The sequence below is a fragment of the Hippoglossus hippoglossus genome, chromosome 21, assembly GCF_009819705.1.
Source record: "Hippoglossus hippoglossus isolate fHipHip1 chromosome 21, fHipHip1.pri, whole genome shotgun sequence".
NCBI classification, from domain to species: domain Eukaryota; kingdom Metazoa; phylum Chordata; class Actinopteri; order Pleuronectiformes; family Pleuronectidae; genus Hippoglossus; species Hippoglossus hippoglossus.
In genome coordinates, this window is record NC_047171.1 from 215,868 (window position 1) to 242,423 (window position 26,556).

Here is a 26,556-nt window from a genome sequence, read left to right on the forward strand (position 1 = left end):
AAAAACCTCCAGAACCTCCGGCCTTCACATTGAAACCTGAATCTCAGAATGCTTCACCTGGATCGAACATTGTCATAAAATCCGCATTTACAGGAACAGCTCCTCTGGTGGTGAAGTGGTTCACAGAGGAGAAAGAGATTTTCACTGGAGGAAAATGTTTCATAAAGAAAGATGCTTCTTCAAGCTCATTGGCGCTTCACTCAGTGAAACCCAGTGATTCTGCTAAATACACATGTCAAGTATCCAACGACGCCGGAAAGGTGGACTGCACCGCGGTGCTGTTTGTGAAAGGTGCAGTTTCTTTCTCTCTTTTAAACGTTATCAGCTGATTATTTTTTAAATGTCCTCTTATTTTTTACTGTGATTGTTGCTGTTCATTTACAGAAGCACCAACATTTACAATGAAGCCAGAGCCGTCACAGCTGCTCAGAACTGGACAGCCTCTGAGGTTGTCCTGTAAAGCTCAGGGCAGTCCTGTGATTGTCATCACATGGTTTAAAAACGGCTCAGAGATGGTTTCAGACCCCAGACACACCATGACCTCTGACAGCTCCATAGCGACTCTGGAGGTAGAGAGCTGTTGTGTAGAGGACAGTGGAGATTATGTGTGTGTGGCGTCCAGCGATGCTGGTTCAGACCAGTGCAGCAGCTCAGTGACAGTGAAAGGTTGGTACAATCTTCACTCGTCTTCTTCGTACACAGGCAAACTGAAGCTGGTCCACATTATTCTTTGACATGTTCCCTTCCCACAGAGACCTGAGGTTTGATCTCAGTGTTTCATCCGACTCGATTGTGACTCTGTTAGTCCTACAGACTGTAAACAAAGATGGACATCCTGTCTCCACTTTCTCCAAGTATCCACAAACAAATCTAAAATGAAACTGCGATCTTGTATTGTAGTGATCGTGGAGTGTAGCCATGAGTCTAATTAAAACCAAGCTGATCAGAAGCATGAAGACTTGAACTACTTAAAATGACAGAAACCGTCTTTGACAAACTTTTATTTAACGTCTACTTTTAATTATTAGTTTGGTCCATGTCCCATCTGCTAACATGGAGGAGGATGGTGTATGACCTATACTGCATGTCTTCCATCTTTATTGACAGTCTGATCAGGACAGAGTCTCACACAAAGAAGTTTAAAATCAATGATGCATCTTCATCGGTCCAATGACTCGGATTCGTTGGTGATGTGGACGTTCTGAACAGTTTAATAAATTCTGTGGACCAGAACCTCTTGCTTTGAATAAAACATCTATGATCTGTTTTCTTATAGAACCTCCAGTGTTTATGAGGCCGTTTGAATCGGCTGAGCTTGTGAAGGGATCTGATATCGTCCTGGAAGGAACCATTTCAGGTTCTGCTCCGTTTGAAATCAGTTGTTTCCTCAAATGATGCGTTGATCAGAAACGACAAAAAGACACAAAGTCAGCATCGAAAATGACACAGTCACTGTTGACATCTCAAACTGTGTGAGCGGAGACGGCTGGAAACATATCGCGTGCACGGGACCACTGATGTTGGGGAGGACATCGTGTTCTTGCCAGATTTCACTGAAAGGTTTGTTAAAGTCATCCCAGCTTTATCTACCTGTCCAGGTTCTTCATTAATCATATTTGCATGCTAATGTGATAATTTATTTTTGGGCAAACATATGATAATAATGGTTTTATGTCAAATAAACTTAAATCCAGGCACCAGGACATTTTCACCATATTTCACTCATCCTAACCAGTTGCACATTATTGTAAGATGTTAGAAATATAGTTGCTGCACATGATTTTGCTGTCGTCTGACCTGTGGTCTTCTCTCACTAGAACCACCGTCATTTGTTCAGAGACTGGACAACATGTCCTGCACAGTGGGCTCTGACATTTCTCTGAGGTGCATGTTGTCTGGATCACTGCCCATGTCTTTCTCCTGGATCAAGGACGATTATGAGCTCACACAAGACGAGCATGTTCACATGTCCTTTGAAACAAAAAGTGCCATGTTGAATTTGAAAAATGCTCAGTTGTCACATGGTGGAAAATATGTGTGTGAGGCCCAGAACAAAGCCGGGACTCAGAGATGTGCTGCTGTTCTCATAGTCACAGGTTTGTGGGATGTTTCTGTTCAACTGCCGTCACTTTTATGTCTCGCTTGATGCTTTTGTCTGTCACACCTGTACGTGTTCTTTATCTCAGAACCAGCGAGTATTTCAGAACAGGCAAAGTCCATCCGTGTAACACAGGGTGACCCAGCCAGGCTCGAATGCAGATTCTCAGGCACCAAACCGCTCAAGTGCAGATGGAGGAAGGCGGGAAAAGAGCTGACGTCATGTCGGCGATACCGAGTTCAGAGCACAGACTGCAGCTCTGTGCTCAACATTGTAAAAACACAAACAAATGACAGTGGTGAATACACCTGTGAGGTTTCTAACGTTGCCGGGTTCAGTTCTTGTGAAGCATCAGTATATGTCTTAGGTCAGTTTATCCCAAGGTTTCATATCTCCATCTTATTTGTTATTTTCAAACAAGCTAACACTGTTTTGCACTTGTATGTAACAGATCAGATTATAAAACCATCTTTCACAAGAAAACTGAAGCAGACAGAAGGAATCAAAGGATCATTTGCTCATCTGGATTGTCTTGTGTCTGGCTCGCTGCCAATAACCATCCAGTGGTACAAAGACCAGAATGAGATCCAGAGTGATGACAAACAAAGATGTTCATTTTCTGAAAATGTTGCGTTTCTGGAAATTTCTGATATTGACAGTAACGACAGCGGCAGTTTTACCTGCATGGCTTACAAACTCAGCGGGATCTGTCTGCTGCCTGGCTCTTTGTTTGTTAAAGGTTAGAATTCATTCTGCAACCTCCGCTCATTCTTTACTTCTTTGACTGTGTTATAATAGATAGTTTTGGGTTTTGTCCCTCAACAGAACCTCCGTGTATTCTTGAAAAGCCTGAGTCCATGAACGTGTTGCCGGGCTCAAAGGTCCAGTTTAACGTTCTGCTCTCTGGCACGCCGCCACTAACCATCAAATGGTTCAAAAACAAGAAGGAGATTTTGTCCAGTGCCGGCTGCTCCGTGACCAAAGACAACACCTGCAGCTCATTGGAGCTTTTCTTTGCTAAAACCGCCGATTCTGGAGAATATGTGTGTGAGATACAGAACGACGTCGGCTCCACTTCATGTCAGACGACACTCTTTGTCAAAGGTCAATATTATTCTCTACTGGTCACTTTTCTTTGCAGCGATCACCACTGTGTATAACTGTATTCTGTGTTTTTCAGAGGCTCCCTGTTTTACTGACAGACTGAAGGTGTGTCGATAGTCAGAGTAGGAGACAGTGCGATGTTTGAGTGTGAGGTCGCAGGTTCTCCAGAGATCTCTGTGCACTGGTTCAGAGATGAGCCGAGATTCAGCAGAGCGTCAAACACAGATGTCTTTCTCAGACTCTGTAGCCATTTTATGGATTCATGAAGGTTAGTGGAACAAGACAGCGGGAATATTTCTGCGAGGCTCGAAATGAAGCAGGCACACAGAGCTGCTGTGCGGAGCTAGAAGTGAAAGGTTGGTTTACCTACACGTCTACATCTCGTCAGCATTTATTTGAGATGATATTAGATATAACATTCCAGAAGGAAATCAGAGGTTGTTCTAGTTTGATTTGCTTTGTTATTTCAGAGCCTCCATCATTCATTGAGGAGCTAACGTCTCTTGAAGTCATTAAAGGTTCCACAGCAGCGTTCAATTGCAAAGTGGCAGGAAGTTCTCCCTTAAAGTACACGTGGTTCAAAGATAGAAAGCTGATCAAATCCAACCACAAGTTGTGTCACTGTTGAAACCAGGGCAGCTTGAAAATCCAGGACTGTAGTGTGGAAGATGTTGGTTCTTATCAGTGCACAGCAGCCAATGAGGTTGGAAGTTGCACTGGTTCTGCAGCCTTGTCTCTGAAAGGTTTGTTTTACAGATGATTGAACATAACACTGATAAACAACAGTCATGTTCAGTGTCTGGTATTAAATCGCCTCTCCTGTTTGTATCAGTTCCCCCAATGTTTGAGAAGAAGATGGAAAATGTCTCCAGTGTTCTGGGAGATGCTGTCGTATTTTGCTGCGTCGTGAATGGTTCTCAGCCTCTTCTGTAGAATGGAAAAAAGACGAGAACTGGATCCCAGAAGACTCAAAGATCGAGAGAAAGTTTGAGACCAAAGAGGCGACTCTCAATGATTCCTGCCTGTGAGGCCCGCTCATGGCGGAACATACACATGTCGGGTCGTAAACCAAGCCGGGCAGGACAAATGCTTTGCCACTCTTGTAGTGAGAGGTACCTCTTCTTCATGCAAAGTTCTTTATGACTCACATAAAGCTAGATCTTACAGAAATGCTCATCTCTTTTTCTTGGTTTTGTAGAACCACCTACAATCCAAGAGAAGCCAGAGGTAGTCAAAGTGACGTGTGGAGATCCGTTAGTCTTGAATGCAGGGTAGCTGGAACTCCTCCGATCAGTGTTAGGTGGACCAAAGATGGCAAAGAGTTCCAGTCAAGCAGAAAACATCGTCTCTGCTTCGAGAGCAACCGGAGTCGTTTCAACATTCAGTCGTCTCAGCTGGACGACAGCGGACAATATCTGTTTGAAGCTACTAACTCTGTTGGAACTTGCAGCTGTAAAATCATGATCGTTGTTTTTAGGTTTGTAAAATAATCTCCAACTCTTAGTGGAACAAATATAATACGTTGTAGAATTGTTTTTTGTTTCTTGGATTGTAATTATGTTTTAATATGGTTTCAAACAGAAGAGGTCATTCCTCCAACGTTTGTCAGGAAATTAACAAACATTCAAGCAATTATGGGCTCGGTGGTCACGATGGAAAGCAAAGTGTCCGGTTCTCTTCCTCTATCAGTCGAATGGAGCAAAGGGAAACAAAGAATCAGCAACAGCTCCAAATATAAACTTCTGAACGCTGACAATACAGTTTCACTGGAGTTAACTCTGACAGAGAGCTCTGACACAGGAGAGTATTCCTGTAAAGTTACCAACCAAGCAGGCAGCTGTGTGTGCAGTGGAGTTCTTACAGCTAAAGGTTAGCATTCAAAGGTCAACTTCATCACATTCTAAACTCAAAGGCTGTTAGTTCTGTACTGTAATGTTTTTCTTATGGGTTTTAGTGCCACCAAGATTTGTTGCTGAGCCTGAGTCTCATGCAGTTGTTCCAAAGTCTACTGCACTCTTCCGAAGTATTTTTGATGGAACGCCTCCATTTACAATTAAATGGTTCAAGGAAGACATCGAACTCATCACTGGGCCATCGTGTACGATTAGACTGGAGACATATTCTTCCTCTGTAGAGCTGTACTCCGTTGGAACTCTGCAATGTGGGATTTATTCCTGTCAAGTTAGCAACGAAGCCGGCTCCGTGAAAAGTGCAGCAGAGTTGTTGGTGAAAGGTTGGACTTGGTTCTTTTTGTCCACCATTCAATTAACTCCATCTTATTCTTTCCCATTTTCAAAGCTTCTCTTTCTTCATCTTCATTTCCTCCACCTGACCTCGTTACAATACCTTTTCTTTTTAGGAATTTCTGTCTTGTCACCCGTCCACATCCTCCATACGTCACATTGATGCTCAAGTGTAATTTTATAGCGACGATGGTAACTTGATCTTTTCTTGATTTTGCAGAACCTCCTCAGTTTGTCCTTAAACTGCCTCCTACTACCTTTGTGAAGCAGTGCGAGGGACACCGTTTCGAATGCAAGGCCACCGGCTCACGCTCCCTAAACATGACTTGGTATAAAAACGACCAAAAGATAACCGACGGAGGCAACTATGAAATAATGTTTGTTGACTCGGCTGCGTACCTCCAACTGCGCACCACAAGGTTGGAGGATAACGGAGTCTACACCTGTGAGGCTCACAATGATGCTGGCAGTGCAAGCTGCAGCAGTGTCCTGACAGTTCAAGGTCAGCTATCAAGTAGATTCACAGGTTACACGTTTTGTGGATTTTGTTTCCCCTAAACTTGTGTAGCATGCAAAGGAAAGAATTACTATTCCCTGTGATGCAGATTTTTATATTACATCTGGAATGGAGAGTTTCTGGAGAACCCCTGTCTAAAGTCTACAGCATGGAGTCCGACTTTTTTGTTTCAGTCAAAACTGATTTCTGTCCTCCAGTGTGTCAGATAGCATGAGTCTGAGTGCTACCTCTTTTTTAAGACATGTTTTTTCTTCATTTTTTAAAACGTGACCCACAGAATGACCTTGACTTACCTTTTTCGTGTTTGTTTCTCTGATCTCACCGTGAAATGACCGACCCTCCTCTCATAGCATGAACATAAAGTCAGTCTTTCCATTTCCTCACTAATGATCATCGGGCTTTTTTCCGTCAATGTCTGGATGGATCCTCAAGCATGGACTGAACCTCAGCATGACCCTCGATAAGGATTTGATTTCCAGGGGAACTGTCCGACCGATTTGCTTGCAGTGAAGACTTGGTTGTCCATGAATGTTACTTCAGTTAATATATCTCAATGTATTTTCCAGAGTCCCCATCCTTTATCAAAACTCCAAACCCAGTGGAGGGCATTGAAGGGAAAGAGGCCAGCCTACATTGTGAGATGAATGGCACTCCACCTTTCCAGGTTAGCTGGTACAAAAACAAAAGGCCGCTAAAGGAGAGTAGGAAATATAAGATGGTGAGTGAAGGCGGCTCTGCCACGCTTCACATTCTGAAGCTGGACCAAGACGACGCTGATCTTTATGAGTGCAGGGTGTCCAACAGTGTAGGAAGTGAATCCTGCAGCACGACCATTACTCTTAAAGGTTAGTACAGAACCAGTGGCCATTTCCTCAAAGCTTAGTTTTAATGTAATCACGTCTCCTCACTTTTGACCTTTCTGTCACTATTCAGAACAACCGGCGTTTGTCACAAAGCTGGTCGACCAATCAGTGAGGGTCGGAGAGCAGCTGACTCTCACAGCTACAGTAAAAGGCTCTGAGCCTCTGACTGTGTCCTGGGTTCAGGATAAAGATCACATTCTCAGAGACGGCGACAACAGGAAGATCATGTTTGAGAACAATGTGGTAACGCTTGTCGTTCCCACGTGTGACTCAACCACGGCTGGTAAATACACCTGCCAGCTGAACAATGACTCTGGAGTGGTGATGTCTGTCTCCCAAGTGGCCGTTTTAGGTTTGTAGCGTTCCAGACCGTATTTGGTTACCACTCATGACAGTGTGAGGATTCGTATGGCTTAATATCTTCTTCCTTAAATTTTTAGAACCTGCTGCTATTGTGGATAGTCCAGACTCCATCAACGTGAAGTCAGGGGAAAACGCAGCTCTTGAGGTCAGAGTATCTGGCTCTGCAGAGCTGGAAATTAAGTGGTTCAAGGATGACAAAGACCTCTCTGCTGGTGCCAAGTATCAGATGTCCTTCACAAAGAAGGTTGCCACCCTAAAGATTCGGTCTACTGACAAAGCAGATGCTGGAGAATACAAATTAGAGGTCACAAACCACATTGGTTCAGCCTCTTGCAAAACTAAACTTTCTGTCTCAGGTTGGTGGCCACTGCAGATTTTTTAATGCTTCCTATTTTCTCATGAAATAATGATAATAATCTTTTTACTTAACATTCAGCTCAGAAATGTTTTATAACATGTTACATGTTGTGTTTTTGACAACAGATAAGTTGATTCCTCCAAGTTTTATAAGGAAGCTGAGAGACACCCACCTTGTTGTGGGTAAGCCTGGTGAGATGGAGTGTAAAGTTACTGGTTCTTCACCTTTAACAACTTCCTGGTTCCACAATGGCCAGGAGATCAAGACTGGTCCGAACTATGACATTAGTTGCTTTGATAATAACTGCAAACTGATAGTTCCGATTATCAGGATGTCAGATTCCGGCAAATACACCTGCAAAGCTGTAAACGCTGCAGGAACCAGTGAGACAAGCACTTCAATGAGTGTGACAGGTCAGTAGATGTGAATAAAGTCGACGCAAAATGTTTCGAGGATTTTTTTCAGTTTATCATGGGATCAAACAGAAACTTAACAATTATCCTACAATACATCTTTTTTAGAACCTCCATCTTTTGTGGAAAAACCTGAGGCGAAGGAAATGTTGGCTGGCAAAAATGTGTCTTTGTCAGCTAAAGTGCGAGGCAGTGCCCCGCTGAAAGTGAAATGGTTCAGAGGAGCCAAGGAAATTCAGCATGGAAGAGGCTGTGAGATTTCCCTGAAGAACGATGTCGCCACTTTGGTTCTTCACAAAGTGGAAAAGTCCCACGCTGGAGAATACACCTGCCAGATCATAAACGATGCTGGGAAGGAAAGCTGCCCAGTTTACCTGTTTGTCAAAGGTTTGTTGTGAGGATACTTGATCTTTTTGAACCATCTGTGAACGTCTAAAGATGAATTTTCTTTAACTGATCATCATTACCTCTCTCAGAACCAGTCCACTTTGTGAAGAAGCTGAGGGACATTTCCTCTGCAAAGGGCAAGCCTCTGAGGCTTGAGGTCACATTTGCTGGAACCCCCAGGGTCAATCTGTCCTGGAAGAAGGACGGTAAACTCATCTGGGCCTCGTATCAGTACAATATGAACACCACAGACACCTCCTGCATCCTAGAGGTTCTGAACTCTGACAGGATGGAGGCAGCTGGTAGATATTCTTGCGAAATAGACAACGGAGTTGGAAGTGACAAATGCGAAGCCCAAGTGTCAATTCTAGGTAAAATCATTAGCATACGTTATTAAGTTGGGATTCAGTTGTAAAAATTCGTAATCTTTCAATGATTGAGTGGTTATTTTCATTTGTTCATCTAATACTCAACATCTGTACTAAATCATCATCACCATCATCTTTCACTTCAGAACAACCATACTTTGTTGAAAAACTGGAGCCGGTGGAGGTCACTGTGGGTGAACCAGTAACCCTGAGATGCCGTATTGCTGGAACTCCTGACATCTCCGTAGCTTGGTTTAAGGCTGACGGAAACCTGCGCAAGTCTGAAACTTGCTCAATGGATTTCTCAAATGGTGTCGCAACTTTGAAATTGATGAAAACGACCAAGTTTGACCATAGTGAATACATCTGCAAGGCCGAGAACCGAGTGGGTTCAGCCTCCATCAGCTGCAATGTGACAGTGAAAGGTGACGCTTGTTTCCATTCTTCTTTTTCTATGTTAATGAACATGCCAACGACTGACTGCAGATCAGCCTGTTGATCACGATAGACACAGAGACTGTGTGGTTCAATTATACAGAGATTGTCCTTAAGATTTCCTCAGGTGAAAAATACTAATGTAGCTTTGTCTTCATACTTTGCTCAGTTACATTGACATTAACATAGAAGCATAGCATTGCATGGCAATATAACAGTGGGCTCATTTCTAACATCAGCTTTGCTTCTCTCAGAACCTGTGCGCTTTATCAAAATGCTGGAGGACACAACTTTCATAGTTGGTCAGCCACTGAAACTAGTCTGCACCTACGCTGGGAGCCAGAGGGTCTACGTCACTTGGAAGAAGGACAACAAGCAGATTTGGGCGTCTTATCAATATAATGTTAAAACAACCGCGTCAACCTGCATTCTGGACGTGCTCAACAGCGACAGACCTGAGGCAGCAGGAACATACACTTGTGAAATCTCCAACGGAGCTGGAACCGACGTCTGCCACGCTCGTGTCAGCCTAGGTAATATCACAAATTCTTAAAATACCATCTTCTTTCAATTCATTAACCAACAGAGACCTTGTGTGGTGGTTCAGGAGCAACGGTAGACTGTAGTATTCATCAGGGACTGACAAAACGCTCTTATCTAGACAGACTCTATAACCTGCCTGCCAACACAAAATAATTCAGGCTACATGCAACTAACCCAACCATTACTCCTTCTAGAGCCTGCTCACTTCATGAAAAAGCTTGAAGACACGTATTTCAGACTCTGCGAACCTTTGACCCTCAAGTGCACGTACACTGGTAGCCAAAGAGTGTGTGTGACCTGGAAGAAGGATGGGAAACTGATATGGGCTTCGTATAAGTACAACGTTAAGACCACCAACGACACCTGCATCCTGGACGTCCTCAACAGTGACAGAGAAGAGGCTGTCGGAAGATACACCTGTGAAATTTCTAACGCTGAAGGATCTGACATCTGTCATGCTAACGTTAAACTAGGTAACCATGTTAGCTACCTAGCTCATGACTACATTTCAGGGATCATTTGAATCATCACATTTCCACAATGTATTACATATATTAAATTAAGGATTAGTCACATTAATGTACTGTATTAGTTTGTTTTTAGTGGCTGAACCTCACTGCTTACGTCATCTAACACCACTTGCTAACTGATTTCTTAGAACCTGTTCGCTTTGTGAGAAAACTGAGAAACACCTTCTATAAAATTGGCCACCCTCTGACGCTGGAGTGCACGTTCACCGGCAGCCAGAGGATTTATGTCAGCTGGATGAAGGATGGAAAACCCATCTGGGCTTCATACAAATACAACGTCAAGACGACCAACTTCTCCAGCACCCTGGAAGTTCTCAACAGTGATTGTCGGCAAGCCGTTGGGAAATACTCATGCGAGATTTCCAATTCGGAAGGCACTGCTATTTGCCAAGCTGTGGTGAAGATAGGTAAAGCCACTAACAACTGCACCTCATGAATCATCATTCCAATCCTTTCATGTAAACATTAATCATGCAACTAACATCACCATTGCCTCCTGTAGAACCTGTGCGCTTTTTAAAAGAGCTGGAAGACACCACTTTCAGACTTGGCCAGCCGCTGTCGCTGTACTGCACTTACAGCGCCAGCCCCAGCATCTATGTGAGCTGGAGAAAGGACGGCAGACCAATCTGGGCCTCCTACAAGTACAACGTCAGGATCACAGATAACTCCTGTGTTCTGGAGGTTCTTAACAGTGACCGGCTCGAAGCAACCGGGAGATACTCCTGTGAAATCGCTAACTCTGAAAACTCTGCTATCTGCTATGCTCAGGTCAAATTAGGTAAATCGAGGATCATAGTCAGTGATCGTTGTTTTCAGTTTTCAAAATCTTTTTATTGGTATTGAGCCATGCTAGGAACAATTCTATTTTTCTTTAATGACATGGAATCTCGTTTTTAGCAGAATTTTACATTCTACATTAATTCACCGCAGTTTGTGGTTTTCTCTGGTTCCTTTAGTTTCTGTGGTTTAAAAGTAACTGCAGTCATGGGAACATGAAAGCTTTTTAAATTGGTACATCAACAACTGAAAACAATGAGTCATATTTACTCCATTTCACATAATCTCACTCACCTTTTCACTGGTTCACAGGCAACTAACAACTAATGTGCTTGCCTCCTAGAACCTGTGCGCGTTGTGAAACCATTGGAGGACACCACCTACAGGGTTGGTCAGCCTCTGAAGCTTGAAGTCACATACACGGGCAGCCAGCTCATGTATGTGAGCTGGAGTAAAGACGGCAAACCAATCTGGGCTTCGTATAAGTACAACATCAAGACAACAGACAACACCTGTGTGTTAGAGGTTCTCAACAGTGACAGAGAAGAGGCTGCTGGGAGATATTCCTGTGAAATATCCAATGCTAGTAGCTCTGCTGTCTGTCACGCTCATGTCAGACTAGGTAACTTCAGCTAACATGCTCATTCATTGATTTGCTAACAGACCAGGCTTCATGACGCGACTAACAACATTGTTGCTTCTCTCAGAACCAGTGCATTTCGTGAAAAAGCTAGAAGACACGTCATACCGTCTGGGTGATCCTTTGTGTCTGACGTGCACATACACTGGCAGTCAGCGAGTGCACGTGAGCTGGATGAAGGATGGGAAGCCAATCTGGGCTTCGTACAAGTACAACGTCAAGACAAGCGACTCCTCGTGCGCTTTGGATGTCCTCAATAGTGACAGAGAAGAAGCAGCCGGAGTCTATTCTTGTCAACTTTCAAACGCAGAATGCTCTGTCATCTGTGACGCTTATGTCATTTGTAAAAGCTCAAAGAAAGGTACAAACATCTCACCTCTCACTCACTAACACTCACCGGCCAACATTTACAGACACATGGCTCTAGAAAGCAGAAGTTTTATCCTGCTCTTAGATTAGCTCCGGTTCCACTGGATTTTACTGCACAACTAAGTAAACAGCTAAATGGGGAAGGAAACCTTTCTTCTTGTGATCCGTACATTTTGTTGTAGTCCCTGATAAGTGAACCAAGCTAAATTACTTCGACCTTCCATCATAGACATGTTGCCCTCCTTTGTGTCATTGGAGTGGAACAGTGGATGAGCTGGTCCACGACAATGGTGGCATTTTGGCGTTCTATCTTCTACCTGACTTCACACAATTTAACTAAGGCTAATTGAATTTCATCAGTGATTCACAATTACAGATTAAATTGTAGTTGTAACATCTGCTTCTTCACCATCACCTTTGCATCTAACAACCATCACTGCTTCTCACAGAACCTGCTCGCTTCATTAGGAAGCTGGAAAACACCACGTTCACACTCAGCAAACCGCTGAGACTTGGAGTCGCCTTCAGCGGCAGCCAAACAGTGACCGTGACATGGAGGAAAGATGGGCGGCTGATCTGGGCCTCGTATCAGTACAATGTGAGGACCTCAGACTGCAGCTCTGTCCTGGAAGTCCTCAACAGCGACAGAGAAGAAGCTCGTGGAAGATACACTTGTGAAATTTCCAATGCCGAAGGCTCAGATATCTGCCATGCTCATGTGACACTAGGTAAAACTAACCAGCTCCACAGTGCTTGTAGTTCTTATTGTTAATTTCATGCATGTAATGGTTGTTTCTCAGAGATAACTTCTAATGCCACTCTCATAGCCTTTCCATCACCTGAGACGTTTCATACCTTTACGTAGAGGTTAAGATCTGTCCGTTCACGTAGCCTCTCTTTCTACGCATGACATCCTCCACGGACTCCTGGGATGTTAGTCTTTCATGCTCCACATGTACAGGACAGTGTGTTCTATGACTCATTTCAACATTGCTTCTCTCAGAGCCCGTACGATTCGTCAAGAAACTCGAGGACGTCTGCCACGATCTGGGTAAACCGCTGAGGCTTGCGTGCACTTACACCGGCAGTCAGAGGGTCCACGTGACATGGAAGAAAGACGACAAGCTCATCTGGGCTTCGTACCAGTACAACGTCAAAACTACGGACTCCTCCTGCACACTGGACGTCCTCTACAGCGACAGAGTGGCAGCGGCAGGAAAATACACTTGTGAAATTTCCAATGCAGATGGAACTGACACCTGTCATGCTCATGTTAAAATAGGTAACACACAAACACTTTTCCATTTCAACTCATTCCCCTCATTTGGTTGTCGTCACTAATGCTAACCTCCCCTGCAACAATGGTTTCTCATATCTCATGGTCCCGGATGTTGTCTTGTTTCGGGTTTTCTGGTCCTGTGGTTGTTGGGTTTGAAAAGAGTAGGTTGTATATTTGCTCAGACGTTTCTGAGAGCATGTCGTTCATGTTGCTGTGGTTGGGTCAGATACTGTACATCACGTTTGAAAAGTGAGAAGAAAGTTTTTTATTATTAGGTGGATATTCTGTATATGTTTGCTGTTGTGTTGCAGTTCATGTTGTTGTTGTCTTTTGTGCTGCACCTCTTTGTTTCCTTGACGCTCTGGTAACGGCCCGCTGGCCTGGTGGACAATACATGTTTACATTTCAAATATTTCAGAACATGGGCTGATTTTCTTCCGTTTCTCTACTAACAGAAAGAAAGGTCCCTCCAAACTTCACCAAGAGGCCGTCGGAGTCCATGGTAGATTCAGTGGGTAAGACGTTGAAGATGGAGGGTCGGGTGTCTGGCTCACAGCCACTCAACGTCACGTGGTTCAAGGACAACAATGAAATCTATGCCTCTGACAAATATGACATCAGCTTCAAGAATAATGTGGCTGTGCTGTGTGTGAAAGACTCCACCAGCTCTGACGGCGGCGCGTACAGCTGCGAGGCCACCAACGAAGCTGGAAAAGCTTCGTGTCGCGTTTCTCTCACCATTTCAGGTATGAGCATGTCGTCTGTCTTTAATCTTAAACCAACAATGATCAGACTTAAATTTGATTGTGTATTTCTTTAAAATTCAAATGATCTTCAGGTAAAATGTGTAGACACAACACATCTGGAGTCTAAGATCTGTGTTGTGTCATCCATCTTGGTTCAGTTGGTCCATCTTAGGACCCGAGAACTGTTCAACATGAGCAACATGCATCGATCAAAAAACAGCAAATAGCGGCCTTCAATGTGTTTTCATCTTTTAGCTTCATATTTGGCTGCTAAGCTAGCTGGGAACATGCTTGTTGAAATAAACGAGCTGGCTTGTTACTAATCAGCTAATTATAATTTTAAAAGATTCTCAGTTTTGTTATAAATTGGACGATGAATTGAAGATTTATCTATTGTACATTTAGCTCTGTTCAAACAGTAGCACTAGAGAGTTAAATAAAACAAAATCTTTTAATGACACGTTATAAACGCTGGTGTCACTCAGTCGTAAGATTCTTTATTTCATAGCTTTCTACTTTTCTCAGGAGGAGAAACATAAAGTTTAGAGAAATTTGAGGTTTTTCACAGCTGACTTCTTCGACCAGTGGAAGAACAGAAACAATCGTTGGTGGACAGATTCTTTTTTCAGTTTGAAAAGCAAAATCTGCAGGTGTCCCGCTTCTTTCCCGTCCCTCCCTCAGAAACTAGCCAAGCTCCTAAATTTGATGTTTGCCTGGAGCCTGAAACGGTGAGCAAGGGCGAGAAGCTGAGCCTCGAATGCCATGTGAGCGGCTCTCCTCCACTCACCATCCAGTGGATGAAGGACAGGAGGGAGCTGAAGTCCAGCGGAAACACCAGGATCACGTTTGTTGGTGGGAAGGCCTGTCTGGAGATCAGCCCGGTGTCAAAGGGTGACGCAGGAGATTACCTGTGCAAGGCCAGCAATGCTACGGGCAGCGACTTCTGCAAGTCCAGGGTCAATGTGCAAGGTAACAACATCTGTCTGTGATAAGCAGTTACGTGTCTTAATTTCTCTGATTGTTTCAATCTCTTCTCTTCTGTTTGCTCTTTTTTTTACACTTGTTCTTACACTCACCCTTTTCTTCCCAGCTTTTTATTTGACTTGGGTCCAAATGGTTTTAGAAACTTCTGGAGGGTTCAGGTGGTTTTACTCAACAAAAGCTTTAACTTCTCCAGTTGATTTTTATTTTTACAATTATTCAGTCATACCTGTGTAATAAAAGCCTTGTACATGTCACACCTGCGCAGACATAAGAAGACTCTTATACGGTGAATGTAGAATGATCTCGCCCACTTGGTGAACAACATTCGTCACAATTATAATCATTGATACGGGTTCAACTGATTCTACTAATTAAATATATCTATCTATCGATGGAGCAGGTTTCTTGGTTTCATTCACCAAAAATTCACTTTCATAATTTTTTCTCAGACAAAGGAGCCAAGGCCGCCCCTGCTGAGGCCGCCGCCCCCGCCGCCCCGGCTGCAGCGGCTCCGGTCAAAAGACTCGAGAACTTGTTCTTCATCGAGGAACTGAAAAATGTTTCTGTCTCAGAGAGTAAGTAATTGTTGGACGACTTTTCTGTGGAAACACTTCAGTGTTCACTTGTTACGTCTTTAAAAAACAGCAGAGTCTCGACTTTCATCGTTTAAAAATCACAACATGACGAGTTAGTAAAACAATCGATCACGGCAGAGTTACAAACACTGAAAAAAGTCAATGTGCAGCTACATGTTTTCTGTATTTTTTACAGAGGGCACAGCAACCTTCATAGCCAAGATTGGAGGTGACCCGATCCCAAGCGTGAAGTGGATGAAGGGCAAATGGAGGCAGATCACTCCCGGTGGTCGTATCTCCATTGAGCAGAAGGGCCAGGAAGCCAAACTGGAGATCAAAGAGGTGACCAAGTCTGACGCCGGTCACTACCGATGTGTCGCCGCCAACAAGCATGGAGAGATCGAGTGCAGCTCTGAGATGGAGGTTTCCAAAAAGGAGGAAGTGGAAGGACTCGGAGACTTAAGGACAAGACTGAAGAAGTAAGACCTTTGTTGATTGTTGGATTGATTTATTTTGCCTGAAGTTTGAGTTTCTTTTAAGAAGACAGGAAACAGAAAAATGTACATTAAGAGAATATCTCTTGTGTTTAATTTTTGTTTCCAGGACTCCCTCGAAGCAGAAGAGCCCAAAGAAAGAACAAGAGGTAGATATTGTGGAGTTGCTGAGAGGTCACGACCCCAAGGACTACGAGAAGATCCTGCATGAACATGGAATCTACGACTTCCGGGCCATCCTGCAGGCCATCGAGTTCCTGAAGAGGGAGAAGGAGATGGAGACTGGAAAAGTGGTAAGAGACACACAACTGATCCTGATGATGAAACAATACCGTGAAAATACAGCTGCTGGAAATATGTTTCAGCTCCTGAGCAAAGAAACGAACAAATCAATCTTTAACATTTAAGACTTTCTTGCACTGGTTTAGTTGCTTCAACTGTTATCTTTCCTGCTGCAGGAAGTGGAGCACGGAGGTCGGGTTGAAGAGGAGGACATGGCCAAACTCATCCAGCAGCTGGAGGGACGTGTCGGCACTGAGGTACCACAAAGTCAATCAATCAATCAATCAATCAATCGGTCGTCGGTTGGTCGGTTGGTCGGTTGGTCAATCAACCAACCAGTCAGTCAGTCAGTCAGTCAGTCAGTCAGTCAGTCAGTCTATCTATCTATCTATCTATCTATCAAACATTACCAGTTTGTAATGTTTAAAGTGTTTATACATAGGAAAATGTCTGATAGTATCATCTGCGTAGAATCAGATATAACAATCAGCACATCTATAAACTTTTTTCCTGTTGAGGTGTTTTTGTTTCTTATTATTTATATTTTGTAAATGTAAAAAAAATCAGGAGATGCAGTTGTTGAACATATTGAGAAAGTTGATTAATTTTACTTTTACTACAGCTTTGTAGTTATTGAATCAAAACTAAAGACAGACTTGAATCTGGAGCTTGATTTAACTTTTTATTAATACAACTTCACATTAAAACAATAATTTGTATGATTTTATAGTTTTTATGCTCTGATGTCGTATTTTCTGATGTAAACATAATTACCACTGATGTTGAATCTTCAGCCTGTCTCTGTCGTGGAGGACATCAGTGACCAGACGGCGACTGAGAACCAGAGCGCCACCTTCGAGTGTCAGCTCCGGATCAACTACCCAGAGATCACTCTGACCTGGTACAAGGGAACGCAGAAACTCGACAACAGCGACAAGTATGACATCAGCAGCGTGGGAGACCGCCATTATCTGAAGATCGTCAACTGCCAGGTCAAAGATCAGGGCAACTACCGTGTTGTGTGTGGTCCTCACATCTCCAACGCCAAACTCACCGTGTCAGGTAAGAGTGCGACTCTTTTCGCTTCCTGTCTGGACTCGAGTCGTTTGTCAGGTTCTAAATCATGTGTCTTCTGTTCTTGTTTTGTGTTTCTTCATCTTAATCAAGTCCTAAAGTCTTGAAATATAAAAAAAGCAACTCTCTCAAATAATCAGTGTTTTGAAAAACCAGACGTTAATTGTCATCATCTGGTTTTAGCCGAAAAAATTCAGTTCACTAAATGCATCAGAAGCATCGAGGTCAGTAAACGCCACTCTGCCACCTTCGAGTGCGAGTTGTCCTTCGACAGCACCAACGTCACATGGTACAAAGACTCATGGGAGCTCAAAGAGAGCCCAAAATATGACTTATGAGTTTCATATTCACAGTTTAAAAACACAGGTTCCCCCTCTTCACTAAAGTACACGAGACATTTTAATTTAAAGTGTCTTAGAAAGTCAAACTTTAGTGAAACAGCAGTGTTAACACTGTCTCTGCTCCGTCAGGAGTTTACTCTGTGGTCGCCCGACTGGAGCCGAAGGGAGAAGCTCGAGGTTCCGCTGAGCTTCTCCTCGCAGACAAAGGTCCGTCGCTCTCTCCGTCCCATTATCAGAATACAGTTAATCAGATTATCAAAATACATCTATTTCCATGTGATGACCTGTCGTACCTTGTTCCTTCACAGACATTGTGTTAGGAAAGGTTCCTCAGGGTGAGTATCTGATAAAAACATTATTATTAACGACAGTTTAACTGAACACGTGAAATAATACAAACATGTAGACTTGTTATTAATTGAAGTTATTTTTGTAAAAACCTTCAGACGTCCCCGACGTGTCGCTTCCAGCAACAGAAACAGACTCTTACGTTTTCAGAGGTGAGTCTGTTTCCATCAGTCGAACTTAAGGTCACCACCTCGACTCTGACCACATTCTGACTCTCACCAATATTTTTCCACCAAAAGATTCCTCCGAAATTTATCAGTACGAAGAAACAACTCGAGTTAAAGGTACAAACGTTTGAATCAACTAAACGATAAAGTTTGAACTAACTATCGTCACTTCTACGATCTGCGTGAAGGAATCTGACGATTCTGCTTCTCATCCATCAACAGTAACGTTTTATCGTTTCCCTTCATCTTAAACTGTAACCATCATCTTCTTCATCCTAAAACCTGTGTGTTCATCATCATTGCTCCTAATAAACCTCAACATGTGACGTGTGCTGCGATCAAATCTCAACTATTTCACTTTAATAACAACTTTCATTTGTGAAAACATTTCAAATGTAACTAAATGATCAAATACACAGAAGATTCATCTTAGAAATAATAGTCAGAACCCTAAGCCAGATTCTCGAGTCTGAAACTTAACTTCCAAAACATATTTTTCACAATTTATAATTTATTTTGAAAGTATTAAATGTTGGATTATATCTTTAACTGAAATCTGAATCTTGACTTTAATGTCTTTTAACCATAATCACATAATTTCAATTGTTTTTCCCTAGAATTTGAAATTGTATTTAACTGACCTTCATTAGATGTATGAGTAAATAAAGAGCGATTACAAATGTCTGACTTTAATCTGGAGATGAATCTCGTCTGTGGGAATCAAACCTGCGGCGATGAAACTTCTAACTCTTCACTTTGAGCTTTTCAAAGAGTGACAGTAGAAGAAGAGACGGTTTCTGTTCGTCTCTCCTCTGTCACAGATATCGTCCTCTTTCTGTTTATATGTAGAATCACATCATCAGCGTATAAAGTGATCGTCTGTCTTCTCCCTGTGTTTTCGTCTTTTATATGTTTTTCTGTCATTAATCGTTCTCGTTATGTTTCTTCACTGTTGCAGTCTATTTGAAGTAAATTAATAACGGGAGATAATTAGAGACGTGCGACGTCTCTACAGGTTGGACTTAGTTTTTTTTCTAAGTTCAGTTTTCTTCTTCACCAGAAGAGAGAAAAACCGTAGAGGAAGTTGTTGAGAAGACTCAGTTCGAGAGCAGAGAAGAAATCCCTGAAGGTATAAACACGTACAAAAAAGCTTGTGGCTGTAACGTAACAAAGCCGCTGGTCAAAGCTGCCGTTTGTGTTCGCTCACCTGGTTCACGTGTAAAACGCTTCAAACGCCCCCTGGTGCTCACAGAAGCTTTTTAACGTTCTCACGCTTGAGCTGTTTGTGCCGTAGACGTTGGTTTGGTCTTGTCTTCTACTTTCTTGTTTGTCTTATTTGTGTTTGTGTTTCCCATTCTTGAGTCTTTCCACTTCCTCTTACGCTCTTGCTAATGCTAAGCGGCTTTCTGTCCAGTAGATGGCAGTAGAGAGTAGATGCTTCTCGTCATGGTTTTGATGTGAACTCTCTTGATTCTTAAAGTTGCTGAGGTTCACAGGAGAGCGGAGGAGAAACACTCTGACGCTGCAGCGCCAGTTGAAGGTAACTTCTTCTTTTGTCTCAGTCGTTCACGTATTAAGTCTTTTCTTCTTCAGTCTCATTGTTGGTTCTTCTGTTTCTCTTAATGAGCTGCTAATAAAAAATCTTGATGTTAGAATCAACTGTGGTCAGAAAACTGAAATCAGTGATAATGTTTTAAAGTACCTGAAGCAAAGAAGCTGCAGCCTGAGGGTGGCGCTGTTGCTCAGTGGGAAGAAGCTCTGGCTCCAGAAGGTAAATTAATTAATATGATACATGTATTTGCTTTTTTGAATTTTTTAGACTTAAATGAAATCAACTTAAAATAAAATTTTGTACGAAATTGTAGATGTTGAACTTAAAAAAGAAAAATATTTAAATGAAGAAATATTTTCTTAATTCAGATTTTGCAAATTTAGAGCTTTTGTAAAATCATTAGCAATTTATTGAATTGATCAGTATTTATGTTACAACAGTAGAATACACTGAATCCTCTCTATATATTTCTAATGTATTTAACATTAAACAGCAGATTCACAGGTAAAGGTTTGACATTATACACAGATCTGTTTAATGAGGCATTTACCACCCCCTAGTGGCGGTCATGACACTTAGAGATTAAAGAAAACTCTATAATATAAAAAACAAAACACGTGATCTTGAGATGTTTCTCCTGACGTCTGTCTGTATAACTTGTTGTGGAAAGTTTTTATTTTTGTGTTGTTGGTCGTTCGTCTTTCAGCTGTTTGTTCTTTACATGTGTGTGTTTTGTGTTTTTCTTCTTTCACTAAACTCTTGAAGCATTTGACGCTCTGTTGTCTCGTATTTCTCTGTTAAACCTTGAAGAACCTTCAGTTTGTGCTGAACCAGAGAAGGTCAGTCCTGAACCTTATCAACACAAACCAACAACAGCAGAAACAAAACCTTTCCCTCCTGAGGCCAAAATGAAGCCGGAACCTGAAGCAGTGAAAGTTGAAGCTGTGAAGAAAGAAGCAGAAGCTCCTAAAGCGAGAGGTAAAGTAGTAAACACTTGGTTTTACTTCTGATCAACTACAAAGACGTGGTGTTAAACGTCTTTCTTGATGTTTCGTTCCATGTTGCTTTTTAACATGTTTAAGTCTTGAATGTTTTCACATCTTGAGGCTCTAATGTATCTGGAGCTTTACGGTGTTTGGAAACAGCTTCATATATTTTCTTCTACACTAACTGGAGGAATAAATAACTTTGACAGTGAAGCTCGATGTGTTCTTCAAACAAACTTAATTATCAAGTAAAATCAAAGGAAGTGGTAGTTCAGCCAATAGATGTAAAGGAAACTTCACCAAAGGCTGAAGAGATTTTAATAGAAGGTGTGAGAGGGACCATCTTTAATATCTTTGGTCCTGTGACTGGTTCTCTGTCTTTTATGTTCTGTGTCTTCTTGTCCTCTTTGTTCTAAGCACTCGTTAGAGTGGACTGTAATTTTAGATCTTGGTGGTTACCAGGTTACTGAACATGTATGTATCATGTTTTTTCAAAGTACCAGAAACCCCAAAGCCTGAAGAACCTGTAGTTCCTCCAACCACAACCAAGGTTTCTCCCTCCACACCAGAACGTCTTGCAGCTAAAGGTATCAATCGTTGACTTTCAATCTTTTTCTTCGTCTTTCTGACTCTGAATTCACTCGTTAAGAGTGTCATCTTTGATTCCACCTTAGCCTCGGTCATTACCTGTAGCTTAAACCATACGTAATGTTCTCTTAAGTGCAAGATGCAATCAAAGCAGAAGGACCTGTAGTTCCACCTGCACCAAAGGCTGAAGCTGTTCCAACCAAAGGTACTGCAGAGAACCTGTTAATAATCACTTTGTTCTACTTGTTTTGTGTTTAAATAGTTTATTGTGTCAATAATTTGTTATGTTTTATCTCAAAATAATATTATTTAAATATATTCCATGAATATCTTTGAGCTATGCACTCGTTAGAGTGCCACTTTCAATCGTGGATCTTTCTTTCAAAATATGGTTAAAAAGATCATCATCTCATAAATAAATGTTCTTCTAAGTTGTCTCAGAACCAAAGAAACCAGAGACTCCAAGAAAACCAGCTTATATTCCCGTAACAAAACCAGAGGAACCGAAGAAAGAGGTTCTCGAAGAGACAAAGAGGTCTGCCCAGGTGTCAAAGAAGGTTCCAGAAGGACCAAAACAGGTTGTCCAAGACACAAAGAGGGTTACTGAAGCTCCAAAGAAAACGCAAGAAACACCTGCAATCGTCCCTGAGGCACCAAAGAAGGTTCCAAAGGAACCCCAAAAAGTAGTGGAAGAAATTAAGAGGGTTCCTGAAACTCCAAAGAAAATCCTGGACACACCAAAATTGGTTCCAGAGGAACTAAAGAAGGTTCCAGAAGAACCCCAAAAGGTTCAGGTAATTGAAAAGAGGGTTCCTGAAGCCCAAAACAAAATTCAGAAAACACGTGGGACAGTTCCAGAGGTACCAAAGAAGGTTCCTGAAGAACCAAGGGAGACTCCAGAGGCACAAAAAATGGTGCACCACCTAGAACCCGCCGCACCACAAGATTTGGAAACACCGAAACGTATACTTCAGGCTAAGCCTCAACAACAAGGTAGATATGTCTGCAAACAAATTTAAAACATCAGATTGACTTATCCTTACTCATCTTGATCTTTTACTCACTATTTCTATCTTTTATTCTGAAATGTCTTCAGCTAATTCTTCAAATGTTTTGTCTGATTCTGTGCCGTCATGTGTGTTGACTGTTTGTTGCGTCATATCAATTATCAAAACAACTTTTCTCGTTAACGTTTCTCGTTACTTTTAGAAAGTAAAAAAAGAATCACTGCTCTGTAGTTTGACCAGATGTGTTAATTTGTCCCTGAATCCAGAAGAGGTCACTCCCTCTGGAAAAGTTGGGTCAGAGTTTAAAGAAGCTCCACAGCAGATAGGTAGTGATTTTTAAAACAAGCATGACAGTAGAATATTATCACACTGACTTTGTCGTTGATTCTTGATGGTTTTTGTTTTGTGTTGTTTTCCTCTTGGCCACCGCTCCATGGTGCAAATCTTCATTCTTGGGTGAAATCTTAAAATGACGTCAGTTTGCCTGAAGACTGATCGTCAACGAACAGAAGTGGTTGAAGACAGAAAGGAGTCTTCTGTCAGAAAGAGTCGTGGACAAAGGAATTCTCTTGCAGCAGAAGTTGAACAGAGACAAGTGGAAGTGAGGACGTTTGAGTTGAGGGAGTCCAGTGAAGAAATCACTTTGAAAATGCAGCAACAAATGGTGAAAGATTCTTTATGGTTCTGTGAAGATCAACAAGATGAATATAAGGAGGCTGAAAAATCCGTAGACACTGAACCATGTGATGAAGAAGACTTTGATCAAGAAGATGTGGACCTGAGAGATGAAATGTCTCTGACGTCAGTCTCCCCGCCTCTACAGAACCTTACACTTACACCATCAAAGCTAGACATCGCACCAAAGACTGCAATGACTCATCTTGCAAAGACAGAAGTTTCACCTCCTGACACTGGATCTGCATCCAAAGAAGAGGCTGACAAGGCAAGTGCTCAAGAACGAAAACTCAAAGAAGAAACTTGTACAGAGCAGAGAGACACGACTGAATCACCTAAATCCGTATGTCCTGAAGAAATCCTCTTTGCAATGGAGGAGCTTAAACCTCAAATCTCTGCTACACTTGAATTAGTCACAATACAGCAGAAGTCTAGAGGACCTAAATATGTGGCTCCTTCAAAGCAAGCTGACTCTGTGGAAGTGGTTCCATCTGAAAGACACATGTCTTCGCCTCGTAGTAAACACAAGTCACCGCCTCCTGAACAAGACTTACCCAGGATTCTACCTAAAACCATGCTGTCTCATCCTGTGACAGTTATTCCTCCTGAGAAAGAAGCAAGGCCGGGTAAAAAGATTGAGTTTCCGCAAGAAGACATTACAAAAACTCCCAAAGCTACCGATGAAATGTATGTTGAAGACACTGTATTTCCAGAGAAATCACGTCCTGTACAGGAAGAACTGTCTTTTGAAGAGGAACTCATCCAAGCAACAACATCAATCCCAGAACGTCGGAGAGTGTCATCTCCAGTTACAACTCAGATTCCTTTGCCGGAGAAAACTGTCCTTCTTCAGGAAGAAACTGAACCAAAGAAGACATCTCCTTCTCTTCCCAAAATGTTTACTGCTCCTGAAGAAACCTTTGTCCCTGAAGAAGTGACACTGTCCAAGAAATCTAAAGACAAGGTTTCTTTGACTAAACAACCTAAGGTTCCACCACAGAAGAAATATTTTCCTTTTGAGCAAGAAACTCTTCTACCTGCTTCAGTCGGTTCCTCTGAGGAAACAAGAACCTCTGCAACGAAACCTCTAACACGAGCTGATGATGACAAACCAAAGAAGAGAACAGAGGAGGTTGAACAACAAACTCTTCAGACAGGTAATCTGTTGTTCTTGAGCCGCTCAGGTTCATGATCTTCATCAACTCCTCTTCAAAGATGTTCACATTTTTCATACTCACATACAAAACTAAAAGACATTTCACTCTAATCTTCACATGGTCGCATTAACCCTCTTTTTGTCTTTAAAACGTATTCTTCTCTTAACATATTTCATCGTTGACCTTCTTTCTTCATTCTGTTACTTCTTTTGTTTGTTTGTGAAGTTATTTGTATTTAAATCATCGTTTATAAGTCGTGATATTGATCACAATGTTTTCTTGGTCGTGATCTTGGAATCTTGTATTTTAAAGTGTCTCCTCAAGAGGAGAAGAAACCAACTGCACCCAAACCAAAGCCTTTACCTGCTGCTCCTGCACAGAAAGGTGCGCCCCCTGCAGGTAGTCTGATCTTGACTTATTAACAGTTGACCTGCTGTTTTCACTTCTGTTTGTGTCGTCCTGTTTGTCTCACTCGTTTCTCATCATGTTTGAACTTATTCTCTTCTTTAATATGACCATGATCATCTTGTATTTTAAAGTTTCTCCCCTGGAGGAGAAGAAACCATCTGCACCGGCACTCAAACCTTCACCTCCTACTCCTGCTGCTGCAGAGAAAGTTACGCCCCCTGCAGGTAGTTCCTCACCTGGATTTATATGTTGCTGTCTGTCTGTTTTCTTTTCCTTGTGTTTTATAGTTTCTTGGTGTTTCCTCAGTCTGGTATTGTTTCAGTGCAGCTTCTGTATCTGACCGTGTTGTTTTCTTGGTCGTAATCTTGGAATCGTATATTTTTAAGTGTCTCCTCCAGAGGAGAAAAAATCATCGAAACCTTCAGCTCCTGCTGCTGCAGCCAAAGCAGCGCCCCCTGCAGGTAGATTTTTACACTGTTGAACCTGAAACTGTGGCTGCTTCTGTGTTTGTCTGACCTGTGCACTCTTCTCTTTTCTTTTCATCTTGAATCTGTCTTTGTTAATGTGTTGCCACTTTATCTTCTGTCCTCGTGCTTGTGAAGTTTCTCCTCCAGAGGATAAGAAACCTTCTCCTCTGACACCAAAGGTTCCAGCAGAAAAAGTCGTTCTTCCTTCAGGTAGTTTTCTTCTGTTTGTCAACCGTGTTGTCTGACTGTGTTTGTCACGCCTGGTTCTCAACAACAGTTTGAATTCTTCAAATGTGTCTGTTTGGTTTGAGTTTCTGTCTGTTTGTCAGATCTTTGCCAGTGATTTAACCCAGTTGACGTTGTTGTAGCTCAAGTTGCAGCGATGCAGAGGAAACCATCTCCTCCGGCCGCTAAGGCTGAACGCTCTCCTGTGTTGGAGGAAATGTCTCCACCTGAAGGTAACGCCTCTTCTCTAACTGTCATTCATGTTGTTTGTCTTCAATCTTCACACAAAGTCACGTCCTGTTGTTGTCTGTCTCAATATGTTGGTCTGATGTTTGTGGCTCTATTTTCTTTTCTATAATCTCACAGAAAGAAGCTAAATAATCTTTAATGTTTCTCTTGGTGCATCATGATGAGCATCTGAACATAAGGTTTTCCTTCTGTCTTTGAGGAATTAACGTCTTTGTCTTTGAATGAATCACGTTTGTGTCATTGTTTGTTCTGTGAATATTTACATGGATCTTATTGAAATTCTTACAGATATGGAACCAGTTTCAGCTCCTGGACCAACTAAAGGTACCAAACATTTACTTCTTTACTTCCTCATGTAAATAGGCAATAAATCTTCATCCATGTTATGTTGGTTGCTGTCTCATAGAGTACAAGCGTGTGTGAGTTCTGTGTTGTTAAATATGAAATGTTGAGCTTCTTGTTTGTCTGTATGTTAATGTTATAAAGGTGTAAATGCCTCAACCACAGAGCCACCTTTTAAACAGAAGGGTAAGGTTCCTGTTCAAGAGACAAAAACACCTGATTCACCAAAGCTGAGGAGTAAATTCACGAGAAAACTCAAAGAGAAGGAACCAGAACCAGAGATGGTGAAGCTGAAGAAGATTCCAGTGAAACCTCCGGAGCCTGAGAAACAAGTTGAAACTCATAAAGCTGAAGTGACACAGCGTCACGACCCAGAATTAATGGCTCATGGTCTTCATGACAGAGAAGATCGAGAGATAATAACGCTTGGAAGAACTGATCGACTCTTCACTGCAGAGGAAGAGACAGTTCAGTTAAGACACTTTGAGGAAGCTGAACGAGTCGTAGTTGTACAGAAAACAGAGAAAGAAGGTTGGACAAGAACTATAAAACCACAGAAAGAGCAGGAATCTGACAGACCAAGTGTGGACAAGAAGAAA

At 42.2% G+C, this 26,556-nt stretch overlaps 1 protein-coding gene across 1 annotated transcript in view; it reads left to right on the plus strand.

The window, feature by feature from the left end:
• Positions 1 to 26,556, plus strand: part of ttn.1 (titin, tandem duplicate 1) — a 136,947-nt gene that overhangs the window by 14,887 nt on the left and 95,504 nt on the right. Inside the window, exons 16-61 of the mRNA XM_034573345.1 lie at positions 13 to 291; positions 385 to 666; positions 1,277 to 1,560; positions 1,818 to 2,096; positions 2,187 to 2,465; positions 2,550 to 2,837; positions 2,924 to 3,202; positions 5,666 to 5,947; positions 6,529 to 6,807; positions 6,896 to 7,177; positions 7,266 to 7,544; positions 7,672 to 7,959; positions 8,068 to 8,346; positions 8,436 to 8,717; positions 8,861 to 9,139; positions 9,404 to 9,682; positions 9,887 to 10,165; positions 10,351 to 10,629; positions 10,725 to 11,003; positions 11,346 to 11,624; positions 11,710 to 12,003; positions 12,461 to 12,739; positions 13,015 to 13,293; positions 13,746 to 14,036; positions 14,718 to 15,005; positions 15,470 to 15,595; positions 15,792 to 16,074; positions 16,199 to 16,382; positions 16,548 to 16,628; positions 17,166 to 17,433; positions 19,362 to 19,430; positions 19,782 to 19,841; positions 20,001 to 20,072; positions 20,664 to 20,831; positions 21,337 to 21,426; positions 21,860 to 22,420; positions 22,701 to 22,760; positions 22,914 to 23,558; positions 23,616 to 23,803; positions 23,843 to 24,266; positions 24,579 to 24,665; positions 24,806 to 24,898; positions 25,061 to 25,135; positions 25,277 to 25,351; positions 25,510 to 25,599; positions 25,904 to 25,939. Of these exons, the coding sequence (XP_034429236.1) occupies positions 1,518 to 1,560; positions 1,818 to 2,096; positions 2,187 to 2,465; positions 2,550 to 2,837; positions 2,924 to 3,202; positions 5,666 to 5,947; positions 6,529 to 6,807; positions 6,896 to 7,177; positions 7,266 to 7,544; positions 7,672 to 7,959; positions 8,068 to 8,346; positions 8,436 to 8,717; positions 8,861 to 9,139; positions 9,404 to 9,682; positions 9,887 to 10,165; positions 10,351 to 10,629; positions 10,725 to 11,003; positions 11,346 to 11,624; positions 11,710 to 12,003; positions 12,461 to 12,739; positions 13,015 to 13,293; positions 13,746 to 14,036; positions 14,718 to 15,005; positions 15,470 to 15,595; positions 15,792 to 16,074; positions 16,199 to 16,382; positions 16,548 to 16,628; positions 17,166 to 17,433; positions 19,362 to 19,430; positions 19,782 to 19,841; positions 20,001 to 20,072; positions 20,664 to 20,831; positions 21,337 to 21,426; positions 21,860 to 22,420; positions 22,701 to 22,760; positions 22,914 to 23,558; positions 23,616 to 23,803; positions 23,843 to 24,266; positions 24,579 to 24,665; positions 24,806 to 24,898; positions 25,061 to 25,135; positions 25,277 to 25,351; positions 25,510 to 25,599; positions 25,904 to 25,939 (9,979 nt within the window). The 5' untranslated portion in view covers positions 13 to 291; positions 385 to 666; positions 1,277 to 1,517. The remainder of the gene's footprint in view (positions 1 to 12; positions 292 to 384; positions 667 to 1,276; positions 1,561 to 1,817; positions 2,097 to 2,186; positions 2,466 to 2,549; positions 2,838 to 2,923; positions 3,203 to 5,665; positions 5,948 to 6,528; positions 6,808 to 6,895; positions 7,178 to 7,265; positions 7,545 to 7,671; positions 7,960 to 8,067; positions 8,347 to 8,435; positions 8,718 to 8,860; positions 9,140 to 9,403; positions 9,683 to 9,886; positions 10,166 to 10,350; positions 10,630 to 10,724; positions 11,004 to 11,345; positions 11,625 to 11,709; positions 12,004 to 12,460; positions 12,740 to 13,014; positions 13,294 to 13,745; positions 14,037 to 14,717; positions 15,006 to 15,469; positions 15,596 to 15,791; positions 16,075 to 16,198; positions 16,383 to 16,547; positions 16,629 to 17,165; positions 17,434 to 19,361; positions 19,431 to 19,781; positions 19,842 to 20,000; positions 20,073 to 20,663; positions 20,832 to 21,336; positions 21,427 to 21,859; positions 22,421 to 22,700; positions 22,761 to 22,913; positions 23,559 to 23,615; positions 23,804 to 23,842; positions 24,267 to 24,578; positions 24,666 to 24,805; positions 24,899 to 25,060; positions 25,136 to 25,276; positions 25,352 to 25,509; positions 25,600 to 25,903; positions 25,940 to 26,556) is intronic.